The 22,130-nt window shown below is 45.0% G+C and overlaps 1 protein-coding gene across 1 annotated transcript; it reads right to left on the reverse strand.

Moving 5' to 3' along the window:
- Positions 1 to 4,322: 4,322 nt before the first annotated feature.
- On the reverse strand, positions 4,323 to 21,722 carry CPT2 (carnitine palmitoyltransferase 2). The gene is made up of 5 exons (XM_047873865.1): positions 21,445 to 21,722; positions 12,521 to 12,601; positions 10,911 to 11,017; positions 5,934 to 7,238; positions 4,323 to 4,959 (listed from the first exon to the last, which is right to left on the reverse strand). Exons 1-5 carry the CDS (start codon positions 21,594 to 21,596, stop codon positions 4,628 to 4,630), a joined length of 1,977 nt encoding a protein of 658 aa, XP_047729821.1. The 5' UTR covers positions 21,597 to 21,722; the 3' UTR covers positions 4,323 to 4,627.
- Positions 21,723 to 22,130: the final 408 nt, after the last annotated feature.

A 22,130-nucleotide genomic window follows, 5' to 3' on the forward strand; every position in this document is an offset into this window, starting at 1 on the left:
AATGAATTTGCAACCAATGTAATTCAATGAGCTAGCTCTCCTGAAAAACCTGGGCTCTCGCTGGGTTGTTGCCACTCTTCTGATTTGCTTGGAGTTAGTATGGAGAGGCTGCTTCAGTACCTTCGGCATACTGACTGTAAGCACTGTTGTCCACTCTCTCTTGCCCAGCTCAGAACCTCTACCTACAGTGACCATCTTGCTGTTCCACGGACTACAAAGGCTCAAATGCCACGCACTGTGTTGAACATGGGGATGATGATACAGCCCTCAAGACGCTTGCTGGGACAGATGAACAGACAATCACAGCACGGGGCTTCAGGCGGATATTCTGTCAGTCAGTTCCCAAATATTTAACCAGCCCTGGGCCCCTCCAGTTGCCCACAGCCTCGCAATGGAGACAATTGCAGAAACTGTAAAGTGCTGTGGGAAAGGTTAAATTGTCAGGACGTTTTGGGCATACTCAGGAGCACTAATTCAGTCTCAGGATAGGGTGAGGGGAGGTTTCCTACAGGAAGTGAAATCTCGCTGAAATTTCAAAGACGAGCAGAAGATGGCCAAAAGGGCGGGGAGGGGGTTATGTTCCAAGCAGAGGCAATGGCAAATAGCATGGCATCCCTGAGGCTGTGCAAGCTGTTAAGATAGGTGAGGCTGAAAATATCAGTTGGGTCAGCCCCCTCAGGGACTCAACTGTCACATTAAGGGATATGGACTTCTTTGCAAGGTAGTGAAAAACCATTTTAGAATTTTAAGCAGGGATATTTCAAGCAGGCTTGAAACAGGGAAAAAAATCACTGGCTACAGTGAGGAGGAAGAATGGACTGGAGTGAATGAGTGAAGTCTAGAGTCAGGAGGGCCAGTCAGGAGTGAGGAAATAGATTCCACCTCTTGAAAGGAGAAGCTGCAAGGTTACCCTGCAAAGGTGTGGGTGCTAGGAGAGAACAGACATCTCCAGCAATAACCCACTATGTGTCAGGCCCTTTACTGGCTAAAACAGAAGTCAAAGCTAGGAGCAGCAGGAGAATGGAGAAAGGGACGACCCGCCACACCCTAACCTCCCTCACTTTCTCCACCCGCCACTGTCTCGTGTCCCCCTCCTCAAATTCTAGCCATTCTTTGTCATCGTGTTACATGAGGATAACTGGAGAGGTGTCGCTAGATTCGGAAAGCATGTTTGATGTGGTCTAACTTATAAGCTAGTAGGAACGACAATGCGATACCATTTCACACTCACTGCAATGACCACATGCAAAATAGACAGATGGATGATAAGTGGTGGTGAGGATGTGGAGACACTGGAACCTTCATACTCTGCTGGTGGAAATGTAAAATGTGTCCAGTGGAAGACACCCTAGCAGTTCCCTAAATGACCAAACAGAGCTATTACATGACTCAGCAATTCCACTCCTACATCTATACCCAAGAGAAATGAAAACATGTCCACACAAAAACTTACACACAAATGTTCACAGAATTATTCTTAACAGCCGAAAAGTAGAACAACCCAAATAGCCATCAACTGGTGAATGAATAAAATGTGGTATATCCATATGCTGAAATAGTATTCAGCAATACAAAGAAAATAAGCACTGATACATACTAGAACATGGGTAAACCGTGAAAACATTATGCTAAGTGAAAGAAGCCAATCACAAAAGGCCATACATACATCGTATAATTCCATTTATACGAAATGTCCAGAATACAAAAATTTAGAGAGACAAAGAGTATATTAGTGTTTGTCTAGGGTTGTGGGTGAGGAGGGAGGAGTGAGGGAAAAGGAGAGTGATAACAGGTACAGCATTTATTGGGGGGACGAAAATATTCTAAAATTCATTGTAGTGATGGTTGTGCAACTGTGGATATGCTAAAATGGCTGAATGATACATTTTAAATAAGTGGAATATATAATGTGTGAAGTATGTCTCAATAAAGCTATAAAAAAAACATAAACTACATGATATCCACAAAACTCCCTCAGGAGGTCCAGGGGGAATCTCAAAGAAAAGCAAATAATCTCCAGAGAGGCTGGTATGGCTGTGAATCTGGAGATGAGCCACACTCATTCCAGAGTCATGAACAGAAAAAGCCACCTGGACAAAACTTGTTGACTTCCCAAAGCCTACTCCTCACACAGGAAATTCCACATGGGAGCGGCTTTAGGGTCAGGAAGAGCAGGGATTAATTTAACAAAGTTCATCATTCTCCTGAGTTTGGAGGTCAATTAGTTTCAGATGTTGAATGAAAGAATTCAAGCATGAACCCAAGACCAGAAAGAAGGGTGGGGTAAGTTGTAAATAGGAATGCCGAACACTGTACTACCCAAGGGTCCATTCACCCTGAACATATGCATGAAACAGGCATCTCAGCCCTGCAAGTTCCAATCAAAGCTTCGGTCTTAAGAGCTTATGCTGTGGGGAACTCGCTATGCAAGTGACTGGAACCAACTCGCCTTGATAAGGAATGGAACAGCAGAGACCTCACAGCAGCAAGAGAACACAGATTTAGCTTCAACTATATGCCAGATGCTTTACCTCTATCATTACATCCAGTCCTCATTACATCCCCGTGCTATAGGAACTGTCCTCATTCTACGAAGAGAAACTCACACAGCAGACAGGCAGAATAACTCGCCTTCGGTCACATAATGAGGACACAGTAGAACCAGGATACCAGGAGTTCAGGTGTTTGGGGGGGGGGGGGGGGGCGGTGTCACTATTTGTTTATGACAAATAGTACACATCCAGGATCCTCTCCAGTTAGAAGTTGAGACGAGACCCTCGTTCTTGGTTAGTCGGAGAAATAGAGTCGTCTAACTCACCCACCCTGCAAATGGCCCCACAGATAGCATAGGTTTTAAACTTGCTTTTGAACTTGCCTGTCATCCTGTCAAACATTTCCGCTGTCCGTACAGATGCATGAACCCACCGGCGTAGTTCCGCGGTCGAAAGCAAACAGTGGCCGCCACCACGCAGAGGAAGCGCCAGAGCAGAGGGCGGGCAGGGCGGGGCCTCGGCAAGTGCTTCCGGGTTGGCACGGGCACGGAGAGGCTCTAATTCAGGTTTTCTTGATAGTTCCCAGGTGAGAGCAACATCATGTTCACGTGCGCTGGCAGCCTTCAGATGGCCCTCTCTAATCAAACCACGGAATACAGGGGACCTGGTACCTGTTGGGTCATCACTAAATGATTACTGAGTAAAGGGTGGAATCGACTAAGAAGGGGTGCAGGCATGTTTATGTGAACTGTAAGAAGAATTAAGTGAGATGATGCTTTGGAAGTGCTGGGTGACTGGCCAGTCCCGGAATTCAAATCCCAGCTGTCCAGTGAGTCACTGGGGGATCCACTGGGAATGCAGCTGAAATTAAACACAAACAAAAACCCTTCTTTTTCAAAACACAAGATAGAACAGAACACCCTTCATATTACAGTGGTGTTATAACAATAGATTAACATAAAATTCTGTGTTCACTCAAAACCAGAGATTTCAAGTGCAAAATGTACTGAGTGATCATGTGTACATTAGGCCACAGATAGCACGCTAGATTCAACTGGTTAAAATAAATACACCACCAATAATAAATCTTGATTTGGCTGGAATAGTCAAATAGCACTCCCCAAATCCATTGGAATATCCTTCACTGCTGCAGGACTATCAGAATGAAGCACCAGCAGAACACTTACTAGAAAAATGAAGAGGACTTTTTTTTTTTTAACGTTTATTTATTTTTGAGACAGAGACAGAGCATGAACGGGGGAGGGGCAGAGAGAGAGGGAGACACAGAACTGGAAGCAGGCTCCAGGCTCTGAGCCATCAGCTCAGAGCCGGACACGGGGCTCGAACTCACGGACCTCGAGATCGTGACCTGAGCTGAAGTCGGATGCGCAACCGACTGAACCACCCAGGCGCCCCTGAAGAGGACTTTTAAAGAGAAGACGTCTTTAAATCTTCCGGTGGCGCCTGGGTGGCTCAGTCGGTTGAGCTTCCAACTTTGGCTCAGGTCACGATCTCACAGTTCATGGGTTCGAGCCCTGCATCAGGCTCTGTGCTGACAGAGTCTGGAACCTGCTTCAGATTCTGTGTCTCCCTCTCTCTCTGCCCCTTCCCTGCTCGCACTCTGTCTCTCAACAATAAATAAATGTTTAAAAAAAAAAAATCAAAGAGAAGATGTCCCCAGGAGAGAGAGACAAGTTCATAGGGAGGATGAAACAGTGCTTCCCACCTCACCTGAAGAGCCAGGAGCCATGGGAACTTACTGTTACCTGAACTTAATGTTCTTTGTGGGGATTAGGAAATTAGGTTAAACAACAACTGAAAGATACCATCTCCAAGCAACAATTAAATTTTATTTCTGCTTCAACAATAAATACACCTGAGAGTTATTTTTCCAAATCCCACCTTCTGATCAAATGTCCTTAAAATTGAAATCTCACATTACCCTTAACTGTGATCTAGTCCCACTTGGAAATTATATGTTTAGCTTTAAAACCATGACCTTAAAGCTCAAGTCTTACAGCACTGGCTGCTTAGGCACCTCATGATTAGTTTCGTTCTTATACTAGCACCTACTGGCTATTAGGCTCCAATTTTCATGTCCATGAAGTGATGGAAGTTTTTCACCCACTCAGAAGCTAAGTTTTGATGCATTTGCCTTCGATGGCATCAAATATGTCTTCTAAGGCCTTCTCTACACACTGGAGAAACTCCCGGGCATTGCGGCCTGGGTAGGAGGAGACGTTGCAGCCTATCCAGTTGTCATGAACAGCATACCCAATGCCAAAGCCATCAGGGACCACAGGGGCAAAGCCACCAATGTTCACTGCTGGGCTGTTCAGAGTGCTCGTGGACAGGATGTTGTGGTTTATCTGCCCATATGCAGGGTCCAGGTATAGCTCAGGCAGAGCAATCCCCTTGGCTGCTGTCAGGTAACGCAGAGCAAATAAGTGTCGGTCAAAGCCCTGGCCTGTCAAAGACAAAATAGGAAACCAGAGTCTCAGAATCCCGGAATTAAGAGACCTTAGTAAAACCTCCCACCCATAGTAGGAGTCCCCTTCACGGCATCTTTGAGAGTGGAAGAAGGGTCTATCTGCCTCCACATGTGTACCTCCAACTCACTAACCTCTGCAGCAGGGCCTAAAATTAAAGTATGATTTTTAAAATTCTGAAACTGAGTTAGTTTAGTCAAGCAGTCAAGAAAAGTGCATGAAGAGAGCTATGAATTCAGAAACCAAAATAAAACCCAAAGTCCAAGTCAAGTGTAAAAGACAAGATTGAGTCACTGGAATAAAATATAAAGGGTATTTGACCAGAGTTCTAATCTCAGCTTTACTGCTAATTTGTTGTGCAATGCTGAGCCAGTGGCCTCAGTTTCCTACCCCTAAAATGGAGAAGGATGAGACCAGAATGTCTTGGGAGATCCCTTTTACTTCCAGGACTTTTGGCTGCATGAAAAGGACAGGACTATATGGTCCTCCAAATTCTTTCCAGGTCTCCGATTTTACCACAAAGAGGCAAAGGAAGGAGGACACTTAGATTTGGGAAGACCTTTGGAGAAGGCCTATTGATAGGGAGCCAACACACAAGTGAGGTGAAGCAAGAGAGGCCGCAGACTCAGAAATCCTGAACTGTCAGAAGTTAGATGGCCAATAAATAATAATAAATAATAGAAAGACAATCAGCTGAAAGTGACCCTAAGTGAGGATGAAGTTAGATGCATTTCTCCATCCCTGCTTAGGAGGAAAAGAACATTCTGATCCCTAGTGCTAGTCTGACTGTTTAGACTGCTAGGGTAGAAAATAATAATCATCTGGGAGTTGGCAGATGGATTAAACTGGGAAAGCGGTGGAAATCAGACTTGGAGTAGAAGAATATTACTGAGGCTTACCCCAGAGCTGAGGGCAACACGACCCAAGGGCATGCTCCCCAACCCCATCTCACCCATTGCTGCTTCTTTGGTCAGCTGGCCGTGGTATGTGGAGCACTTGGTCATCATCTGCTGAAGCTCTCCAGCACTGTGCTTGGAGGGCTCCCTGACGAAGGCCTGGGAACACCTCTTGGTGAAGATGGAGGCCGGGCGGATGGTCTCAGTGCGGCCGTGCTTGAATGCTGCAGTGCTACAGGACTCGTAGGTGGCCACCGTCTGCCCATACTGCCGCAAGAAGGCCATCTGGAAGGCCAGCTGAGCCACCGAGTCAGGGCTCAGCTTCTGCTTCTTCAAGAACTCTTTGCCTCCTCTCTGAAACTGGATGAGGTCGACAGTGAGGGTTTTCACAGTGGCATCGAACTTTTCCTTAGCGGTGCTGATGCCAGTCTTTAAGGCATCGTTCAGCTTGAAGTTAAGCTTCTGCACGGCGACAGAAGAGTCCGTGCGGGCTGGCTGGCTCTGTGGGGTGACAGCAGGGGCCTGAGTGCTGTCTTTGAACACTTCGTTAAGAAACCTGAGCACCGCCACCCCATCGCCCCAAGCATGCTCAAAGTGGATAGCAGCAGTGCCGTCCTTGGCTATAATGAGGTTAAAGGACTTATCAAACCAGCGGTTTGCGCCGTCACCATGCAGCATGTTGTGAGACAAGTGGACGAGGTCCTTAATGGGGAAGTCATCTAGGCAGAGACAGAACACAGCAGAGTCCACTTTCCTCAGGGCCTCCTCATTGCCACCACTCGCCAGCTTCTGCCTGAGCTCTGCCCAGACGTCTCGGTTCTCGGTGGTCAGATACGCCAGGGGAAACTCGGGGGCAGGGCTACTGTCTGAGAGAATGTACTTCAGATGAGCCTGGATTTCAGAGGCACCCACAATGTTTCCGTCTTGATCTAGGACATCAAAAACATAGAAATGTCCTTTTCTTAGGACCAGGAGGTGCCTAGCCTTCTCATTAGTAAAGAGTTCATCCCGAATGGGTTTGGGTAAACGGGTTGAATTGAAAAGCCGAAAATATTGGGACATATCCAGGGGATAAGCATTGACCAAGTAGGCCCCATACCAGGACAGAGAAGAAGGCACAAAGCGTATGAGTCTCTTGAAGGTATCAGTGTCACTTTTCGCAGGGTTCAAGTGGAAAACCTCTGGCTCCAAAAGACCAGCCCGAAGTGTCTTCAGAAACCGGATGGCAGAAACAGTCATGTTGGTTGCCCTGGTGAGCTGGTCATTATACTCAGACTTTGGGTCAGGGTTGAATGCCATAAATGGATTAAAATTCAAGACAATGGAGTCTCGAGCAGACAGGTACATATCAAACCAGGGGCCTAAAAAATAAAAGTAAAAAAGAACAACATAAAAAGTTAATGTAGTCCCTAAAGATAAAATTTGAGAGAGAAAAACAAGCATATGCAGAGAAAAATGACATCAGCCTCCAGAGGGTGAAATTCCCTAATTATTTTTCCGATCTGCAATAATTCACGACCTGTACACCATCTTTTGCATGTGGCCTCTATCACTTACTATGTTTCTGAGTTTCAGCCATGTTGTAGCGTGTATTAGTTCTTCATTCTTTTTATTGCTGAGTAATGTTCCATTATACCACATTTTGTTTGTCCATTCATTGGTTGACTGACCTTTGATTGCTTCCACTTTTTGGTTATTATGAGCAATGCTGGTGTGTACAAGTTTTTGTGTGGATGGATATTCTCAATTCTCCTAGGGCAACAGCTAGGAATGAAATTGTGAGGTCACGTAGTTGAGTCTGTGTTTAATCTTTTGAGGAACTGCCAGGTTGTCTTCCAAAGTGGCTGCACCATTTTCACCATGCATGAGGGTTCCAATTTCTCCATGTCCTGGGCAACATTAATTATTGTCTGTCATTTTGGCTACAGCCATTCTGGTGGGTATATCATTGTGGTTTTGATTTGCATTTCCCTAGGTTTATTGCTTTTTCTTTCTCATTCTATTTCCTTTCTTGACTCTCAAAGAAATACAGTAACATCTCACCTGTATTCACGCTCAAACAGAACAGGTGTTAGTTCCCACCCATTTCCTTGGATTTCTCTTGTTTTATCACCTTTCAGGGACAACATTCACACTTGGCTGTCAACCTAACGTGGGGGAAAGTATTCACCATCAGTCTGGGTACGCTGTACATTTGTGTACTCCCTCTTTTAAGAAATGCTCAAAAAGCAATTAGAAATAATAGCCAGTGTGTGTGGATCATCCAAACTAGCCTTCTATATTCCTGTGGATATTTCACCTGTAAAAATTCCAGAAGCAATATTTTATCAGAAAATGTGTCTATCACGGGCGCCTGGGTGGCTCAGTCGGTTAAGCGTCCATCTCTCGGCTCAGGTCATGATCTCACGGTGAGTTTGAGCCCTATGTTGCACTCTGCATTGACAATAAGGAACCTTCTTGGGATTCTCTCTCTCTCAAAATAAATAAATAAATAAATAAATAAATAAACAAACAAACAAACAAACATTAAAAAAAAAAAAGCCTGGGGCGCCTGGGTGGCGCAGTCGGTTAAGCGTCCGACTTCAGCCAGGTCACGATCTCGCGGTCCGTGAGTTCGAGCCCCGCGTCAGGCTCTGGGCTGATGGCTCGGAGCCTGGAGCCTGTTTCCGATTCTGTGTCTCCCTCTCTCTCTGCCCCTCCCCCGTTCATGCTCTGTCTCTCTCTGTCCCAAAAATAAATAAACGTTGAAAAAAAAAAAAATTTAAAAAAGAGAGGGGTGGGTCATCTCTTGTTGGAGGGGGAGGTTGGGAGTTCGGCTAGAACCCGCTCCACCCCTTTAAAAAAAAAAAAAAAAAAAGCCAACCTTAAGCCAGTGGCAGAGAAAGCCAAGAGATAACATGATTTACACAGCAGAACCCCCAGAATGCGTGGTATTTGGCAGACTTAAGTTTTCTTCTCTGGAGAAAGTAAAACTAGGGACAGAAGTCATAGGTGAGATCTCAAGCCTTCTTCCCTTACTCTACTCCTACAACAGTAGCAACCGGGGAACATACCATTTGGCAGTTTAATGGAAAAGCCTTTCTTGGGAGTCTAACCCAGAGACATTAGTACAAGGGCACCCCAAGGAAATGGTTTAGCCGGTCACATTACAGTGAAGTTCTGACGGACCAGCCCCACCCTCATCCACAGAGCTTTTCAATATCTCACTCAAATCTAAGACAACAGAGAAGGATTATGAAGGATCTGAAGAAAGAAAAGCGGGCAAAACAAATAGAGAAAAAAGCAACTTGGAGACAGACTACGAAGGAAGATGAGAAAAAAACTTCCCCAATAAATTATTAAGCATATAGAAAACGAAACAAAATAAAGTAGAAGACCATTATTAACTTAAGAGGAAAAAAGTTCACACAGGAACAGGAAAAACAATCTCAGTATGCTCCACGACTCAGTTGACAATAGGGTGTATGTGGTCCTTAGTATAAACACTACGTATCGAGCAAACCAAAATGACAAACAACCACACTGCAATAATCAGGGAATGGGACGTGTGCATGTACACTCATATGTGTGGTGGGGACATGAGCGACTGCTCGGTTCTGGTCTTCCACAGTGAGACGTCAGCAGATAATGCCTACAACTGAAAAAGTTAAGAAGCAGTGATAACGGGCATGTGATGTGCAGAATGGGGGTAGACAGCAGAAGAATGAGCAGCTGGAAGTAAGAAGCGGGAAACTAGGGGAGGGTCAGGAAATTGCCATTTTTCCAAACAAGACTGGTAGAACCATTTGATTCTGTAAACTATGTGCATGTATAACCTTATGAAAATATAAACTAAGTTAAAAGAAGTTCTGTGAGAACAGAGGCAGAAAAAACAAACTCTGAAAGGAGAGGGAGGAGAACTGAAAGGTTTCCTGGAAAAATCATCCCACCTGGATGTTTTTTGTCTTTTCTCTTTAAAATTGAGATATAAATGACATAACACACTGTGTTACTTTCAGGTGTACAACTCAACGATTCGGTATTTGTATATGTTGCACAACGATCCCCACAGTAAGTCTAATTAACACCCATCACCACACACTGTTATAAAAGCTTCTTGTCTTGTGATGACACTTCTCAAGATCTGCACTCTTATCACCTTTCAAATATACAATAGTATTAACTATACTCACGATGCTGTACATTATATCCCATGACGTATTTCTTTTATAACTGGAAGTCTGCACCTTTTGACCCCCTTTGACCATTTTGCCTGTCCCCCCGCCGCCACCCCCCGCCATCAATGGCAACCACATACTTGGGTCTTAAAGAAAGAATTTGACAGGTTAAAAAATGGTAGTGGGAACAACATGGATAAAGACACAGAAGAATGAAAGACTAAATAAACAGTGAGTTGTTGAGTTTTGTTGAGGCATAAGACTATCATGGAGAAGAGTAAGGGATGAGGCTGGAGAGGGCAGTTAGGCCAGAGTGTGAAGCGTCTAGGATGATATATGCAGGACACAGGACTTAATCCTGCATCCTTTTCAAACAGAACCAATGATCAGGCTCTGTCTCGGTCCTACCTACAGAGCAGGCAAGACATTGCTCCTCAGCACTGACTCCAGGTGAGATCTTAGTGGAGGAGGAATTCACTCGGCCTTCATGTTTATCTCAGAAAGAGAGGATGAGGGGCGCTTGGGTGGCTCAGTTGGTTGAGCGTCCGACTTCGGCTCAGGTCATGATCTCACCGTCTGTGGGTTCGAGCCCCGCGTCGGGCTCTGTGCTGACGGCTCAGAGCCTGGAGCCTGCTTCCGATCCCTCTCTCTCTGCCCCTCCCCCACTCTCACTTTGTCTCACTCTGTCTCTCAAAAATAAATAAGTGTAAAAAAAAAAATTAAAAAAAAAAAAAGAAAAAGAAAGAGAGGATGAGACATTACTCTGGTGGGCTGGTCTCACCAAAAATATTCTGAGACCAAAACAGGACAGACGATGCCTTACTTTCCACTGGGGAGGGCTCCAGGAATAGCGTGCCCACAGCCCAGCCCACCTACCTGAAATGTAGCTCGTATGTTTATTCTGCTTGTCCTGAGCAACTAGCTGCTTATGCAGTTCTTTTCCAATCCCATTTTCAAAGCTCTTGCAAAACTGTTCTGTCTTCCTGAAATGTTCAAGAAAAGATAGAATCAAACCATGGCAGGAAATACATGATTTCCAGACTCATGGCCAAGAACTCTTACACAGAGCTGTGGGGCCCCTGTAGCATATCCCTAGAACCTGGGACTGAAATCAGGAAGTCCCTCTGAGCAAGAAGAACAGCCACCAATCCCAAACAGATACATTTAGGATATCTTCTTAAAATAACTGATTGGGAAGATCAATCAACATCTCACACAACAATCTATAATCTAGGAGGCAGCTTGGTATGGAGAAACGGACATAAGCTTTGGAGTCAAGAAGAGCTGAGTTTTAATTCGAGCTTTGTTACTGTCAAACTATGGGACCCTGGACATGTGACTTGATCTAAGTCTTGGTCTCTTAATGTGTAAAACAGAAATAATATACCACCTTACAAAATTAAAAAAAGTATTTTTAAAGCTAAGGATTCAGGATAGTTTTAAAGCTAATACTTAGTAACTGGTAGCTATTAAATCATAACTATGTCAAGAGAAGCTTCAAGTGACTAATATGGAATATTTAAAAGCAGAGGACTAGATTATGAACAATTCATCTACATTTTCCATCACTGTTCAGTGAAGGACTCTGTGATTCTAATGACAGTGCCAGTTATCTGCACAAAACCTTCCATTATGGAAAAGTGGGATAGAAGAACTTAATGCAACCCACTTTTGACAATATCCAATATTATTTTCCAATTCTATGCTGAACTAGTTTCCTAGGACTGCCATCACAAAATGCCACAAACTGGATGGCTTAAAACAATAGAAATGTATTCTCTTATAGTTCTTTGAAGTACAAAGTCAAGGTGTTGACAGGGCCGTATTCTCTTTCTGTTCCATGCCTTTCTCTTCGTTTCTGGTGTTACCAGCTATTCTTGGCATTCTTTGGCTTATTGGTGCATTCCAATCTGCCTTCATCATCACATGGCTGTCTCTGTGTCTCTTCTCCTCTTCTTATAAGGATGCCAGTCATACGAAATTAAGGACCCACCCTACTCCAGTACGAACTCAACTAATTACACCTGCAACAGTCCTATTCCCAAATAAAGTCACATACTAAGGTTCCCAGAAGGGAATGAATTGAGGTGGGGGGAAGGCAGCATCCTATCCAGCTCAGTACACATGCTCAACATGCAAACTGCTGGTCTGCTATGTGCTCTCCTCAACGAACTCCCTACCAACAGCACATGCCCTCTGCCAATGACCATTACCAGCTAGCCTCCACGTCCACCTGACAAGATACAGTATAAATTTGGCATTCTGCCTTATAAACCATTGCCTGTTGAGTCTGGTTAGACACAATGTCACTTCAGGGCTTGCTCAGCCCCTTCTGAGTGAAGATCTATTTCCTAAACTTGAAAATGTAAGGACAAGGTCCCAGATTTCTGGAGACCCAACTGGATCACCGACACTTCATGAAACTACTACTTGCCAGCCTCTCTTGAACCACCCAACCATGGTCATTCAGGGTTCTCTGCATTTACCTGAACTGGCCATCATCCAAGAGAGGCTTCTGTGCACGGAGGTATCTCTTAATGGTGTCTTCAAGTTTAGGAATAGGCAGCCTGGAAAGAAACTAAGTATAAGTGTGACAATATGTGGAAGGGGTCAATTAGCTTCATAACCCAAACTAATAACTAATTACCAGATAATTAATTTCCTTCCAAAAACAAAAACCAATAATGGGAATCCACAAACAAATCAGAATAGAAGGATTTACTAATGTAAGTATCAATAGTAACTTTTTTTTAGGTAAAATAAGAACTTTCTAATGTCTTAATGGTGAATTTCATAGGCGAAATAAATATTCAAATAACAGATTCAAAATGAGGAAGTGGAAGCCGCCTGAAGCATTCCTGTTTCCTAGTCACAATTACAATACCTGTGTTAACCCTGTATTGGTATTGATTTTAATCCTACTCTTAATTGGAACAACTGCACTTTTCTTCCCCAAGATGAAAACAGAAAGTTCTATTTTTTAACTTTCCTTGTGCATTTTATGAGAGAAAATCATACAGAAATGAAGCACAGTCCTGTCCAAGGGCCAGCCAAATATGGGATTGACCGTCAAGCTATGCCCAGCCACCAAGAGTCCTTTGAGGAGAACCAGATCTTCCTGTGTGTGTACTTACTCATCATTCTCTACCAGTACAATCCCAATGATGGCTATGGTGATAAAGTTACTGGTCCACAGTGGAATGAAAACACATGGACAGCAGAGTGGGGTGTACTTTCTTTCATGTCAGTAATTTTATTAAATGATATGTCCTATAATACCAAAATTTAATCGTGGTTTGTGAAGTTACCTCTGTCAGCTCAAAATCAGCACTAATATATTCAAAATATCTAAATATAGCAGCCATTTTGGAAAACTGTGAAGTTATCCACAAAACACAGTTTAAAAGCCTACTATATGTAAGACATACTGTGATTCTTCAGTTTATTTTTCAATGCATGTTTATCAAAAACATGATGTCAAAATTAATCTGAATTATTTACAGTCAGTATGGACTTAGCTGCACTGAGTAACCACTCATAACACTTTAACGCCATCAATTATTGTCCTTATATTCGTGGAACTACACAGAAAATCTCAAATACTACCTCAGCTACCTCATAATTATCTACTCATAGTTATCTACCTAATTTTCTCGACTTTGTTTTAATACAATAGGGACATTAACAAAAGTTCTTTTTAATTTTTTTAAATGTTTATTTATTTTTGAGAGACAGAGAGAGACAGAGCGCGAGCAGGGGAGGGGCAGAGAGAGGGGGAGACACAGAATCCAAAGCAGGCTCTAGGCTACAAGCTGTCAGCACAGAGCCCAACGTGGGGCTCGAGCCCACAGACTGCGAGATCATGACCTGAGCTGAAGTCAGCACTTAACCAACTGAGCCACCCAGGCGCCCCCAAAAGTTCTTTTAAACAAAATTCTAAATTAGAGGCAACAGCAGTTTTAGAAAAATAGTCCTTATTAGGGGCGCCTGGGTGGCTCAGTCAGTTGAGCATTCTACTTCGGCTCGGGTCATAATCTCATGGTTCGTGAGTTCGAGTCCCGCATCAGGCTCCACGCTGTCACGTGGATTCTTTCTCTCTCCCTCTGCCCCTCCCTCGCACGCACACTTTCTCTAAATAAACAAACTTAAAAAAAAAAAAATCTGACTATTCTAAAACATCATTTGCTTTCAGATTTCTCTCCAAAGAAAGCCACCCCTCAACTTCTAGGAAGGACCAGCACCCTCCTGACCCCCATCACCTGCATTAAACAAGTCTCTTTCCTCTCAAAGCCAAGTATACCACCTTCTCCCCATCCTCATCTGTTTGCTACTCTAAAGGGGGGGTGGGTTAGTAAACCAGCTCCCGGGTGGGAAGGGGTGAAGCCCTGATTTTTAGTATTTACCAATTTCTGTAACTCTCCCACCAGGCAAATTTCAAGCTACCAACACAATGCCACTGAATGTGGAGCTGGGAAGAACTGCAGAGTTGGCTCTCGTGGTTACAGTGATGCACAGAGAGGGAAGCTCGCCACTCATCAGGATCCTTCCTTGAAACTTCTGACCTCCACCAGCACATGGGCTGCCAGAGAACAGGCACTGATTACTCCTTCCCTTCCTCCCCCAGCCCTGATTCTTCTCCATCACATTTAGTGGGCTATGTACTGTGTCCTCTCCCCCATAAGACTGCAAACTGTGAGATCCTTAAGGACATCAAAGATGGAGTTAGAAATTCTCTCCTCCCGCCCTGCTAGTGTTTTTTCCATCATCTTCTGAGTCTCTTTTCCCTATGTCCTCTTTCTCTAAAAGTGCATGTTTTCTCAAGACTCGGTCCTCTGCCCTTCCCTGTCTACTCTGTCATTAACCTTTCTGCTCTGATACTTTCATTTCCGACACACAGGCTCCTCCAAGCAGGTACTGAGATGCAAAATGGAACGTATGCAAGGGAGCATGACCCTGCCGACTGCAGATTTATTCTGTCTAGGAACAGTGTGGTATGCTGGAAAAGCATAAGCATGGAAGCCAGACAAACCTGAGTTTAGTTATAAACAAGTCACTTTTCAGAAGATAAACCAGTGGTTACCAGGGATGGGAGGGGGGCAGGGAGTGACTGCTAATGAGTACGGGTGTTTTTTGCGGGGGACAGAAGGGAATGAAAATGAACTGGACAGTGGTGATGGTCGCACAACTCTTTTGATACACAAAAAATCTCTGTGTACACTTTTACAAAGTGAACAATATCTCAACAAAGCTGTTAAAATTTTTTTAAAACAAGTCCCTTTTCACCTCTGGTGATCAGTTTTGTCTTTAGTAAGATAAGGAAGTGAAAAAGGTGGTCTCTAAGGCCCCTCTACAATTCTGTGACTGTAACTTCAGGAGTCACATTGATTCTTCCCCTTACAAGCCAGCATAGCTGCAGTGGCTAATCTGGTTTCATCATTCACAGCTATGTGACTTTGGGCACACCACTCATTCTATACCTGATTTTCCTCATCTATAAAATGGGGATAATATTAGTACATACCTCCTAGGGGCACCTGCGTGGCTCAGTTAAGCATCTGACTTCGGCTCAGGTCATGATCTCACGGTGAGTTTGAGCCCTACATCGGGCTCTGTGCTGTCAGTGTAGAGCCTGCTTCAGACCCTCTGTCCCCCTCACTCTCTGCCCCTCCCCCACTCATGCACACTTTTGTGTCCATGCACATGCCCGCTCTCTCAAAAATAAACATTAAAAAAAATTTTTTTATATTAATATGTACCTCCTAGGGTTCTGTGCAGATTAAATGAGGCAATGCATGTCACTGACTTAGAATAGTGCCTGGCACCTAGTAAGCACTCAATTAAATGCGAGGTTTTTTTTAATCTACTCAGTCCTTAAGTCCTATGGATCCAAATTCTGCCATTAGACTGTTCACATCCCTAGGGAACTAGCTCATCACCTCCTCCTCAGTGCCCAGCACAACGTTTCACCATTTCTATTGTTTTGCCTGCCTTCCATGTATTCTCTCTTCTTCTGGTAACAGCACTCCTCCTACTCGAGTCCCTCTGGTTCAGGTGGAGCTGACTCCAACCCAAATCCATGGAGTGGGCTTACAGCTTACTGGTTCAGACCCAATGAGACTCAGGGTGAACCTATAAAACTTAATTACAGGATTTTTTTTTTTTTTTTTGCACAGAGGGGCAAATCTCTACTAGCTGAGATCACTAAAAGGTTGGGGTCTCTTAAGTGGTGGCTGCCACTTTGTCACCATAAGGAGAGAGCCTGGCTAAGACTGGAATCACACAAATGAATAGCTTCGAGTGGAAAGGCAAAAGAGTCTTGATGACATCATTTGAGCCCTTAATCCAACCTGGATTTTGCAGGTCTGTGAGTCCCTATACTTGTTTGCTTAGGCCAGTTTAGTTCGGTAACTTGCTACCACAAAGGCCAGTAAGTGTTCACTTATAGGCAACATTGCCTGTCTTATCTTTAGAAATCAAGTCGCAAGGTCACCCCCAGACTCTTGGCTGCTCCTTAAATACCAAAAGGGGTTTCATTTGCACACCTGTAGTTTCTTGTGCTGCCTGTGATGTAATTCATCAGGTGCCTTGAAAGAGGTAGAGTTAGGGACTTGAGAGATGCCTGGCAGTTCCATCTTAACCACGTGGGTTCTCCTTCCCCACCCGCAATCTAGAGAATCCCCATCTAACATTATCTGTTATAAAAGTAAACACCAAGCAGATATATCTCACTGATTATCCCTTGTGTAAATGACTCTGTGTAAGTGACCTGCTATCATTACCCAGCTTCCAAGCAGCAGGCACTTCACTGTTCTTCCTGCCAAGAACACAGCTAAAAAACCCTTTGTAATTTTTACACAATCTAGTTATCACTGGAATAAAGCCGATCTATTTTAAGGACATGCCCCTGGGGCCTACCCAGAACCTTACTGTTTCTACCTGTTATCCTCCATACCTTGGACATTCTGGCCTCACCTCCCTCCCTGTCTGAATTCTAGAGAACCTGCCCATTCTGTCTCGAACATCAACTATCATCTAAAATGATTAGGGATTAAAAGACAAAATAATATTGACATTTATTGTGAATCAACTATACAACTTAAATGGTGACCGATATTATTTTTTTTTTTCAACGTTTATTTATTTTTGGGACAGAGAGAGACAGAGCATGAACGGGGGAGGGGCAGAGAGAGAGGGAGACACAGAATCGGAAACAGGCTCCAGGCTCCGAGCCATCAGCCCAGAGCCCGACGCGGGGCTCGAACTCACGGACCGCGAGATCGTGACCTGGCCGAAGTCGGACGCCCAACCGACTGTGCCACCCAGGCGCCCCGATATTATATTTTTTAAAGACACAATGGGTCTCTCCCAATCCCTACCCCAATGCGTGTGCGCGCGCACGTGCACGCGCACACACACACACACACACACACACACACACACACCCCTAGCCCAATTCTAATAACTTAGGGCCCAAATGGTGATTCTTTACTTTGGGCTGGGCTCTCCATAAACTTCTCAACATTTCTGAACATGTCATGCATTTTCAGGTTTCTGTTCCTGGGCACTAGCTGCTCTATCCTTCCCTCACTTCTCTCACTTGGTGATCGTCAAATTCTGCAAACGTCACCTCCTCTGTGAAGCTTCCCTTACTCGCCCAGGCACCATCACTCCTACCTCCACACTGATGCAATAGTTGTCACCAAGCACATCCTATACATGCAACACATGTGTGCGTAATGCAGCTATAGTACTTATGATTATCTACTAAGTACTTACCAGATTTGTATTAAAGGCACTATATGAGGGTATTTAATTCTAACAATCCCGAGAGAAAGATAACATTATCATCCCAAGTTCAAGGTTAGATGACTTTTGCTTATACCCGTGCAGTTAGTATGAAGTTGAGCTGGATTAAAAATAACATATGGGATGCCTGGGTGGCTCAGTCAGTTAAACATCTGACTTCCACACCGGTCACGATCTCACGGTTCACAGGTTCAAGCCCCACCTCAGGCTCTCTACTGTCAGCACAGAGCCCACTTCGGACCCTCTGTCCCCTTCTCTCTCTCTGCCCTCCCCCTATTTTCATGCTCTCTTTCTCTCTCTCAAAAGAAAGAAATAAACTTAAAAAAATATTTGAAAACAATAATGAGATCTAACTCCTGCCTCAAGATCTTGTGAAAAACTGACAGGACTAGAGCCATTTTAAAATGGAGTTGAAGCAGCCATTGTAGAGAAACTGCCTTACTTGCTTTTGTTTGAACTGGCCAAAACCTTCTGGACAAAATGGTAATTGTTTTTAAACAATTGTTTGAGAAGTCAACAGGAGAACAAACATCATGATCACAAGACTGATGGCTATGGACATTCCAGAAAAAAAAGAAAAGTCAGCAGTTAATATATACCCTGGAGTAGTTTGGCTTGTAAGCATGTGTAGGCAACCTTTGTTCCCTCTTTTAATTCAACTCATGTAACTGCCCCCTATCTCTTCCTCATATAAACCTGTTGCTTTCACCCTACAAGTGGGAATCTTATTTGGGTATGTACTTGAATCTGTGCTCCCCACACTGCAATTCTTTAATCCCAAAGAAATGCTCATCTGCCTCTCATTGCAGCTCTTTATTTTCAGGTTGACAATCTTAACCACGATGAAATGTTGCTTCCCATTTATCACATTATATCTTAACTATCTGTCAAATCTCCACCCCCCCCCCCGCCCCCTCCCCATATGTATACTCCTCACCATGACTGATTGGTCTCCAAATCCATACCAATAAATGTGTCTCAAATTAATAATGTGAATGAGTCGGTCAGGTTGATCCACCCTTTGTCCCCTCAGGGCTTGCAGTTTTATATTCTGAGGCTAACTGTTCAGTGTATATAAATAGAACCCTTAAAAAATAACACCTAATTGAACTATACATCTAAAAATGGTTAAAAAGCTAAATTTTATGCAATGTATATTGACCACACTAAAGAAGAGCCTAGAAAAAAAATCGTAACACCTAAAAAACAAACAAATGACGGTGCAAGGGTTCTTAGGAGGAAAGTGAGTCCAAGGCCACTGGGTCATAAGGCAGCAGTGATATGACAGGAAGAGGGAGGGAATGGGATCCAATTGGACCACCACAAAGGGACTAGTCCTTCCCCAGGCCAATAGCTTAAAATAGTTCCCTATTTTGGGCATCTTACCTCACTCTATCCTCACATTAGAGCTATGAAGTATGTGTTCCATTCCTACCTTGCAGGGAAGAAACGTGGCACAAAGAAATTAGCGGAACTGCCTGAAGTTACAAAAGCATCAGATCTAGCATATGAGGCCAAGTTCTACCAGACTTCAAAGCCAGGGCTCTTCACCAAGTGGGACATCAAAATGAGTGTCACAGATAATACATTTTGCCAGCCTAGAATCTTCAGAGATAAAAGGAATCTCATCTTATCTAACCACCAGTTTACAACTGAGGTAACAGAGGCCTGGGTGTCCTTGCTGAAAGTTATGCATTGATGTTGATGACTCCGACAGGTTTTTCTGCTGTAGGTTGGAGGAAATGATCTGGAGTATTACTCTCAGCTTTCTAATTCTAATGGAGAAAATCCCTCTGATCTTAAACTGGGCTGGAGCCCAGGCCTGCCTGAAAGTCAGATGCAACTGGGCTTGGCAAGTGAAGGGAGCTTCTGTCATTCTTCACCTTTCCCCCACATACGTACGGGCTCAGCTTACAGAGGATTCGCCTACAGGCACAAAGGCCACTTTTTCTTTCTCTCTCTCCCTTCCTCCTGCCAAACTTAAGCACTGGGGTTGGGGCTAGATAATCTCATTTTAGTCTGCTTTAGATGTCTGCACAGTTATTTCACCTCAAATGATATTCCTGAGAGGGCGGGGGTGGGCAGCAGGGATAACAACGGGTTAAACAGCTGCTGGATGTGGAGAAAAATAGCAACCTAGTAGTTGGGGATGATACTTGTGATACAATCTATGTTCTGTTTATGGGATGGGGAGCCCTGGCCTCCAGCTCCTGGACTGGGAGATCCCCGATGGCAGTTTGGTGAGGGAGGAAGCGAGAACGGTCTTTGAGACAAATGTGGGACTTGGCACCAGGAACTAACCGGTGAGCGAGTAGAGAAGTTAAAGTCTGGTTTCAGATGGTAAAAGAACTTCAGGAAGTCTCTACCATTGAAAAAGGAGTCCTGGCAGCTGAGATTAAGGCTGGGAGTTGAAAGGCTGGGAAAACCGAAAGTTTTTTTTTATATTAAAGAAAATACCGGGTGAGGGGCGCTTGAGTGGCTCAGTCGGTTTAGTATCCGACTCTTGGTTTTGGTTCAGGTCATGATCTCATAGTTCCTGAGATGAAGCCTTGCGTAGGGTTCTGTGCTGACAGCAAGGAACCTGCTTGGGATTCTCTCTCTCTCCCTCTCTCTGCCCCTCCCTCATGCATTCTAAATAAATAAATAAATAAATAAATAAATAAATAAATAAATAAGAAAAAAGAAAAGAAAATACTGAGTAAAAAAAAAATACTGGGTGAGAAAGGGAGAGGAAGATTTATTGGGTTCTCATAGGGAAGTGCACGCGGTGAAGCATTTTAGAAGGTGGAGAGGGTAGTTAAGGTGAGGAGGAATACAGAAGAATAGAAGAATTGGGGTAGGTTCTGGATCTAAGCTGAATAAGACTTTGAGAAGAGCACTGAGGGTGGTGTCTAGAATTCTACCAGGGGGCTGGAGTTGAAGAGGGTGATGTGGGTTAGAAAGGATATTTTAGGGGGAGAAACCTAGGGGTAGCTGAGGAAGGTCTGGAAGGGATGAAGAGTGCTGATGTTGGGGGAGGGTAAGGTGAACACTCGAGGAGTGTACTGGGTATTGGATGAGCTGTTATAAGAGCAGAGTACTGGAGGCACAGGGAGTGGGGCTGAGCAACAGGCTTGAGGGCGGAGTGCTGGGAAAAGTTGAGGGAGGGTAACTATTATGTATCAGGAATTGGCCTGTCCATATTCCGGGCAGGAACGCGGGGCAGTCATGAAAGTACTTCAGGGGACACCCTAGTTGGAGGGGTAAGGGTGGTGTTGGAGATATGCAGGTTGGGCATTTTTCAGGAAGAAATATGAGGGACTCTTCGGTATCAGGATGGAAGCTGGGTTACTGGAGAAACAATTCGAGAAGGGTTCAAGATGGAGAATCCGAGCGAGCAATGGGGGGGTGGGGGGTGGGGTTCTGGTAGAGAATTTGAACGTACTGAGGTTCCTCTACCAGGAGACTCTCAAAGTGACAGTATCTCCAGATTGCGTGTTACGACAGCGTCCCAGGGAGGGGGTTCGGGTGGAAGCGGGTCCAGTAGAAGAGTCGTGAGTGACTGACGGGAGTGAAGGTTGGGGCCGGTCCTGGAGGGCAGCGGGGACCGGGAAGCCGGGCTCACCTGGGCAGGCTGTCCTGGTAGTGCATGGTGGGCACGATGCTGCGCTGCAGGTACTCGCCGGACCCCGAGCCCGCGCTAAGGGGCCGACACAGGGGCCCCGGGCCAACTGCAGGGCCCCGGGGCCAGGCGCGCAGCAGCAGGCGGGCCACCATCGTCCCGGACGGCGAGAAGGCAGGGGATGGGGATTTGAGGGGACAGAGACAAGGCCGCCACCCCGAGGTCCCGGGGTCACCGGATCAGCGCCGTGGGTCCGGCTAGCGTCGGTCCGCCGAGCTACTTCCGGCCCTCCAGCTCCGCCCACGAAAGGGCCAGCCGCCAGCCCCGCCCACGAACGGCTCCGCCCGCCAGCGGGCTCCGCCCATGGGCGCACCATTGGCTTCGGGGTTCCGGCCCGCTGCTGGGCGGGTAGCGACGCTACCTCTTTGCTCAACTGGTCTCTCTACTGTTCTCCCTGCTTGTCTCCCTGCTGCTCCGGAGGCGGCGGGAAACGGAACTCCGAAGCCACTCCCTTCTGTTTTGGAGCAATACAGAAACTGGAGCGGAAGGAAAAGAAAAGCCGAAAAAAGCGCTGAGAATCTGATAAGCCATGCTCTGTCGACTACAGGAGGCTGCCTCTTCTCACAAATCACCTCCAGCTTTCCTTCCAACCCTGACTCTAAGATGATACAACTGAACAGAGACCTGTT

This window comes from Prionailurus viverrinus, chromosome C1 (genome assembly GCF_022837055.1).
Source record: "Prionailurus viverrinus isolate Anna chromosome C1, UM_Priviv_1.0, whole genome shotgun sequence".
In the NCBI taxonomy this organism is placed as follows: domain Eukaryota; kingdom Metazoa; phylum Chordata; class Mammalia; order Carnivora; family Felidae; genus Prionailurus; species Prionailurus viverrinus.